Source organism: Condylura cristata, unplaced genomic scaffold, assembly GCF_000260355.1.
Source record: "Condylura cristata isolate star-nosed mole 26May11 unplaced genomic scaffold, ConCri1.0 scaffold00002, whole genome shotgun sequence".
Lineage (NCBI taxonomy): Eukaryota > Metazoa > Chordata > Mammalia > Eulipotyphla > Talpidae > Condylura > Condylura cristata.
The window spans coordinates 71,973,840-71,981,992 of NW_004567103.1; the positions used below are offsets into that span (position 1 = coordinate 71,973,840).

At 39.0% G+C, this 8,153-nt stretch overlaps 1 protein-coding gene across 4 annotated transcripts in view; it reads right to left on the reverse strand.

Annotated features, from left to right (window-relative positions):
* The window catches only part of THSD7B (thrombospondin, type I, domain containing 7B), a 792,320-nt gene that overhangs the window by 358,411 nt on the left and 425,756 nt on the right, over positions 1-8,153 (reverse strand). For all 4 annotated transcript variants that reach the window (XM_012728237.1, XM_012728251.1, XM_012728256.1 and 1 more), the window contains 2 exons: positions 4,049-4,240; positions 1,873-2,107 (listed from right to left, as the gene is read on the reverse strand). In XM_012728237.1, coding sequence (XP_012583691.1) covers positions 1,873-2,107; positions 4,049-4,240 — 427 coding nt within the window. The remainder of the gene's footprint in view (positions 1-1,872; positions 2,108-4,048; positions 4,241-8,153) is intronic.

Sequence of the window (8,153 nt, forward strand, 5' to 3'; positions counted from 1 at the left end):
GGTGAGAGGCTTCACCAGAGACAGAGTGGGGAGCAGAACAGGCAGATCCACGAAGTACACTCCCGAGGGGAGCAGCGGGCAGGTCAGGAGAGGTCTGTCGCACCATGTGGTCGCCTCAGGGGCAGGCGGGAATCAACTCATGTGGTAGTGGCTTTAGATTCTCAGTGCTGTGCTGTATGTAACCCACTGTACCGCTAGGGAGGGGCCCTCTGGTATTTTTAATGTAGCTCATTTCCAGAAGTAGAGGTGGTATCTCATTGTGGTTTTGATTTACAGAGATGATTTTTTTTTCTTGAAGCAAAGAAAAAAATTTCTCTCATCTTTTGCAATCCATATCCACTATCCCTAAACATGCTATCTCATTCATGTGTTTTACAAATGCTTATAGACCACTAACTACAAGTCAGACACTGTGCTAAAAGCTTGGGTTGTAACAATAAAGAACACCCAACCTCAGCCCTTTGGAAGCTGAACTTAGAATGGCGAGAGCTTAGGTCCTTGACTGTGCCTCACTTCAAGTCAGTTATCTTCATTTGCATTTCCAGCGCCATCTGCTCATCTGAAACTGCAGTGCCTGGCCAATCTGCACTATTTCTGTCACTATTTCCCTTAACTGTGCTTCCATGAGTTTCTGATACACATCTAAAGTGGTTGTCATGGCAGTGTGGGTAAGGCCCAAAGTCCCTCCTTATGATATCCCAAGGTAAGATTAATCAGGTGTTTCAGTTACCCATGACAGCAATAAAAATTGAATTGAATTAGACAGAAGCAAAGAAAAAGCATTTACTTATGTTGCCAGAAGGGTAAGAATATACTCAGGGGGATGGAGCCATGGTAGACACTGCCAGGATTTGTCCTTTTCAGCTTTTGCTTCTTTCTGAGCATCAGTTTTATTCTTTTCTCCTGATTTTTCAACCAGGCTTGATCATGGCAACTCTCAGTTCAGATACACAGAACATCATGAGCAAAAAGAAGTGAAAATTTCACCTTTTCACTTGAAAATTCTTAGGGCAGATCTCAAAGTTGGCTAGTGTATGGCATTAAACTGAAGTTTGTACCAGCCCATCCTGGTGACTCAACATCCTGTGCCTATGGTGGAGTCTTTTATCATAAACAGGTTTCTAGTTCAAACATGGTGAGTGGGAAATCTCTATGGCTGTATTAGTTAGGCAGTGTCTGGATGCTTCACAAGCTCTTTACATTTCTTTTTCATCAGTCTTACATGGATTTGGAGATGAGATATGCCTTATTTGTGTAGAGACAAAATTCCCACAGCTGAGTTTCTGTTCAATTCTTCTTCAATAACTGCAATTGCTACTGATTGTTTTTGTTATCTATTTCCTATATTCCATGTCCAAGTTTTTTTTTTTTAATTTTTGTCTCCACATGCATGAGATTTTAAACTAGTCTGGGGCATAAATTAGTCTACTGGAAACAGCTATTCATATTTATTGCTCACTGTAGAATATATCAGTGGGAAATAATGAAGATCATAAACACAATGCTTTACTTTCAAAGTGTAGAACCTGTCTTCATGTGGACCTAACCTTTAGGATGAAAAAATTACGGAGATCATTTTTTGTTTGATTTATTTGACTACCCTGAGATCAATTTTTATTGGATTACTCTGATTCAATATTTAAGTATTATCTACTTTTATCCATTAATTAATAACATACTATAACTTTACAGATGAGCCATATTATATATGAAAATAATTTAAGGCATATTTATTATTCTTTAAGAGGCAACCAAGTAGTAATAAGCTCTATTCTTATGCATATTTAGAGATATTTATTGCATAAAAATGTTTTCAACTAAAAATACTGTATGTAATGATCATATTTACTTTTAACGAAGCAGTGATATTACCTTTTGGTTGTAACTTGTCCCATGTGACTCTTAACACAGAAGACCCTCCGAGTCTGAATGCCCACACCACATGTTGCTTCTCCACTCCAGCCAATGGTTGCATTAAGGGCAGTTACTAAAGTGTCTTCAGAACAGGGGCCCCACGGTGAAGTCTCCCAGTAGAGCTGCACACAGGAATGATCATTGCATGAACGGTGTTCTTGGAGAGTCTGACTAGGGGGGCATGGCTTCCCACCTGCAAAATTAAAATGCACAAAAGGATTCCTAGATGTTGCTGTTGTTGAGACTATGATGCCGTTAGTGTTATTGATTTATTTTTTCCTGCCTCAATGATCCAGAGAGCTGGTCTTTTGGACATGGCCTTCCAAAGAACTGAACCCTTATGCCCTTCTTCCATTCTATAGCTTTGGTCCTAGACTGTGAGAAGTAACCTGAGAAACAGACTTCTCTCCTAAATAAAAAGCCACAGAACATGCCAATTCGATTATAATTTTATTGATTCTACTGTTGAACTTCCTGACATGTATCTCTGAGATAGTCTAAAGAAATCTGCTTGTATTTTAATATTACTATGCCTACATAAATTAATAAGCCAGACACATCAACCCACGGCCTTTAAGTGATACTAGGCTGAACACATACAAATTAACTATATTTGGCCTCTCTTACCTAACAGAGAATTAGGAAAGTTTCACAGAGAATCACTTTAGGATACCCATCCTCTACTTAGTCATGAATTCTACTGCAATTTGGGAAAACCAAAAGTATCTCAAAGTTTTCCTGGAAAAAGTGCATCTTGAAAGTCTGAAATAATATCTGACAATGTGTTATCCACTGGTAGGGAGACGAGACAGATGTGCATCACAATACTCTTGGGTGAGTCAGGCAATCAAATTTCATTACTGTCTTTCTTTCACATTTTTATATCCATGTAAAAACTGATATTTATCTGAAGTATTGATTTTTTTTCTACTCTTCTACAGAGTAATGTTTTATTCAGCAGACCAAATGTTCAGGAAGATTTGTGACCTTGGTTTTGTTATTCTTGTTACTTTTTTCCCCATTAAATACTACTGACTTGTTTCTCCTTCCAGAAATATAAAAGATGAGAGAGGGAGACAACTGCACTTTAAGAATATGAAAATCTTCATTCATCTTGACCCTAGCCCCATTTCTCAGGATCACAGAGCAGCATCTTGTCTAAAAAGGAGTTCCTCACAGCCAGTGGTCACATGCCCAGCTGTTCTAACTGAGCCCTAGGCAGACAAAGCCAAAGGAGGTCCTGAAAGAAATGGCTCTTGTGTCTTGGGACAGAGACCATGACTATTAGTGATAGGAACAGCTGCTCCTCTAATTTGTTCTGTTGTCACTGTTAACATTCCCAAAGCATATTTTAGCTTCTTCAAAGCCATTTTCGCAGCCTTCATCTTTTTGTTCTCACAACATGTCAGCAAGACAGAACAGGAAATAAAAGGACATATGAATGAGATAGCTTGCTAATATTATTGGCAGTTTCTACTCAAGAGGCCATGTTTCTTGATCCCTAATTTGAAGCTCTTTTACCAGACCCATCCCAATTATGATCCCACTGCATGAGCCATGTAAAGCTGGATGTGAGTCATCCCAACATTGTTTACATCCCCCAAAACATAAAATGAAAAGTAATATCCATCTGGGTTTCCCTGATGTTGTAAGGGTCAAGTCTCAGCACTATCATGCTATTACCACTGCAGTATAAATTCCATCCCAGGCCAGGGACCTACCCACATGGTGCAGTAGACCTCTCCTGTCTCACTCACTGTTCTCCTCAGCAGTGTATTTCAGTAGCTCTGCCAGTTCTGCTTCCCACTCTGTCTCTGGTGAATCCTCTCATACACCCACACCTACTCCATGCCTCTGGCCTACACCCTAGTCCTTGTATTCATCAATAAATAAAAATAAATCTTAGGACACAATACATCCATCTAATTGTATGACCTATATACAGAGGTATGAAGTAACTCATATGAATATAGGAATTCAACAAAGATATATTAGATGATTAAAGAGAAAATATCTGCATGGAAATGAAAAATTGTACTTAGGAAACAAAGATAACACTATTTCCTCAATAAGACCTATTAATACAATAATTAAGGCAAACAGCTTTGTTGTTGAAAACTTTACTACTGCTCACCTTCTCCAGAGAGTGCAAGGATAGTCCTTGACCTGGTCTGTTTTCCATCTGAATTTTTATTTGAACAAGACTGGGAGCAGGATGACCACTCTGTCCACTCGCTTACCACACAATCCATTCGGCAGGGGATTTCACAAGCCATCCGTTCAGGAGGCGGAGAAGCCGGACAGAGAACCCCTGATACATCTTCTCCTGCAATAAACCAGGTCAAGATAGATGCTGATTAATGCACATTTGTGGTTACTCCAAGAATCATTTAGCTTCCTTTATTACTTTAATTTAGTTTGGAAAACTGAAGTACAAAAAAGAAAATCGCCTTTATCTGTTCATGTTGTTTATGCCAAAACAAACAAATCTACCAGGAGATCACTTTGCATTCAGAAAGTTACATTCTACAACAAATTTCCTATTTATCACTCATCAGAGGTAAATATAGGCATCTACAAGAACAGTACAAAGAGGGGTATAATCATACAGACGTGATTTTTGTGTTTCTGACATTACAGACAACCATTTCTATAAAATGAGGGTGACAGAAGTCATGATGTAGGTTGACCATTCCATTCTATCCTATAAAGAAGAATTTCATCATTTTGGGTGCTTTTAATTCTAAATAGGCAAGATTATAACATCATGATTCTTTTGTTATGTTTGTGAATGGTAGTAAATAATCCAAAACCACATTGCAAATGGGCTTTAACTATAAAGTGTGTTGAGATGAAAGTTGAACGTCAGCTTGAAGTGGTCTCTAAAGCATTTACTATTTCCCTTTTCAATGATCTGATGAACGTTCAAGCCAAAATAAATAAATAAATAAATAAATAATAAAAAAAAGATACCCCTGGCCCTCCCTGATGGCGCAGCGGGTTAAAGCACAGCCCTGAGAAGCTAAAGCCACTTCCGCATGAGTCCGATTCCCGCCTGCCCCGGAGGAGATCCGTATGGCGTGGCAGACCTCTCCTGACCCGCCCGCTGCTCCCCTCAGCAGTGTACTTTGTCCATCTGCCTGTTCTGCTCCCAGCTCTGTCTCTGGTGAATCCTCTCACCCTCCGCATCTCTGGCCTGTACCCCAGTTCTGTATGAATAATTAAATAAATCTTTAAAAAAAAAAAAAAAAGATACCCCTACCTACAGATGGGAATGGTGTTACACAATTAATTAGCCATTAAGGCTCAATAATCTCCAAGTTACTTTTCCATATCTAAAATGATTTTTATTTTGGAAAACTACTTAAATCAAACATTCCTCTGTAGAGATAATAATTCAGCTTTTACTATTTCCCCCATCTAGTCTTCTCATAAAATAGAAGACATGAAAAATAGTGATATCATTTATAGTTTGAAGTACAACACAAAATGTGGAATGGTGACTACAGGAGAGAGGCAGTTTTGTCTGCATGACTTTATGATTGTACAACTCTCTTGTCAAAATCGGTCTGACAAAAAAAGAACTACATAGGGGACTAATATTTATGGAAGGTCTCCTTTGTGCCAGGCACTCTGTTAGAAGCAGCTCTCTGGGGCAGGCGGGCTGCATCTCTTTCAGTAGGTGAGGGATCAGTGACTTCAGTAGAAAAATATGCTCAGATCTGAATTGGGAATCAAATTAAAACTTTTTGACTCTAGAACTACTGCTTTCCACATTAGCAAAATAGATATGCTTTTTTTTTTTAAGTGAATAAATAAAATGAGCCAATAGCAAGCAACACTGCCAGGAGGAGAAGATAGCACATTGTTACATATCTGTATTCATATTTGTAAATGAGGCCAAGCTCCTTGCCCTTGAGGTACAAATAAAACTTTTCAAGCATATTATGAGAAGTAATAGAGATTCTAGCAGATAATCAAGCTGAAAGACCACTTTCAATCATTCTCTCTTCAGTCTCAATCTATTTTCAGGTTGAGTTAACATTGTATGGTATACAGACACACACACACACACACACACACACACACACACCTCACCTACCAATACAATTCAGGGGTACTTTCCCAAGTACAAAAGCAGAGAGACCAAACAAAATGTCTGACCTACATCTAATCAAAATTCACTTTCTGTTCCTTTGTTTGGTTTATGATATGATAGCAGAATTGAGGCTACCAGAAGGAGAGGGTGAGGGTCATAGAGAGAAGGGGAGGCTTAGTGATTTATGGTGGAGAATTATTGGTGCTTTGGTTGTGGGTAGTAACAACATACCTTTGAAGAGATATGAATCTATACCCCTAAATCATAAGCAGTGTTTTAAACTGTTATTTCAATAAAAATAATAAACTTTAAAAATTATTTTTCCACATTTGTGAATATCATTAGTATACTTTTTACACAGACCATTTTAAAACAGTGTCTTGCAAAAACACATTTTGAGGAGTAGGAAGTATTAGTAAGGTTCATATTTAAAAAGTGGGAGGTGGGCCCTCCCTGGTAGCACAATGGGTTAGGACACAGCACTGCAGTCTGGCTGTAGCCTCTTCAGTACCGGTTTGATCCCTGGCTTTGGAGGTGACCCACATAGCGTGGCAGACTTCCCCTGACTGGCCCATTACTCCCCTCAGCAGTGTATTTCATTGATGTACCTATTTTGTTCTCTGCTCTGTCTTTAATGAAGACTCTCGCTGCCCCTGTGCCTCTGACCTGTACCCCAGTTCTGTATGAATATTTTTTTTAAAGTGGGAGGGACCCTCTCTGGTGGCGCAGCAGGTTAAAGCACTACACTAAGAAGCTTAAGCTACTTCAGCATGAGATCGATCCCCGCCTGCCCTGGAAGAGATCCACCTGGCGTGGCAGACCTTTCCTACCCACCTGCTGCTCCTTTCAGCAGTGTACTTCGTCAATCTGCCTCCCCACTCTGTCCCTGGTGAATCCTCTCACCCTCCGCATCTCTAGCCTGTACCCCAGTTCTGTATGAATAAATAAATTAAAAAAAAAAAAAAAAAAAGGGGGGAGGAAGTCCTCCCTGATGGCACAAGTGTTAAAGCACAGCACTACAACGCTGGCTGCTGCTTCAGCACAGGTTCAATCCCAGGCCAGGGAGGTGACCCACATGTGGCAACAGACTTCTCCTGACCCGCTCGCTGCTCCCCTCAACAATGTACTTCATCAGTCTGCCTGTACTGCTCCCCACTTTGTCTTTGTGCATACTCTTACCATTCTGCACCATTCCCTGTACCCCAGTTCTGTATGTATAAATAAATCTTTACAAAATAAATAAAATAAAAAGTGGGAGGAAAGTATGATATGTTAAAACAGTAAAATTGGCTTTACTATTGAGAGTATTAAAAATGACAATGTATAGCAAGAATATCCTGGGCAGAAACTGGCTAGTGTTTTGCAGCCTTGTTGACCCATAATTATTCTTCTCAAAGTAGCTCTCCTGGAAATGGCATTTCAGTGAATATATTTTAAGAAAACCTAGTGTTGGCAAGTTATAAAGTTAGCAACTACTGTTTTATGAGTTTGTGTGTGTGTGTGTGTATATATATATATATATGATGGGATAAAATACTAGAACTCTTCACTAATTACAGAAATTAACTATAAATACAAAAAGAAAGAAAGAAAGAAAACTAACCCAAAAGTAAAAGTCAAATTGCAAATGTGTATTTCAAGCAGAAAATATTGTCATGGATCAGAGAAGAGAAACATCCGGGGTATTAGTATCATAGCAGAGGGCTTTCAGAAGGAAAAAGAAAAGTTTAGAGTTAGTGACAATGAGCGGTGATATTTCAGACAGTGGAAATGTCAAGAAAAGTGAGTGTCAGGAAAATGCAGGGTATTTAGACAGTTATTAGTGAAGCTTCCTGAAGAGAAGGAAAGGTCCATGTTGGAAGAGTCATTCTGCATCAAACTGGATGAGTTACACCTATGTACAAGTTTTGTTATATCTCTGACTCCCTTAAATTCCAGGTTGCTCAGGATTCACATGGCCCACATTTCACATATCCCCATAGTTATTCAGCAGCCTTGCTATTTATTTAAGGTACCTGAATGTGTTTTTAAAAATCCAAACTTTTAGTAGATGACTGGATTAGAAAGATGTGGTACATATATACAATGGAATATTACTCAGCAACCAAAAAAGAGAAACACATGTCTTTTGCAGCAACTT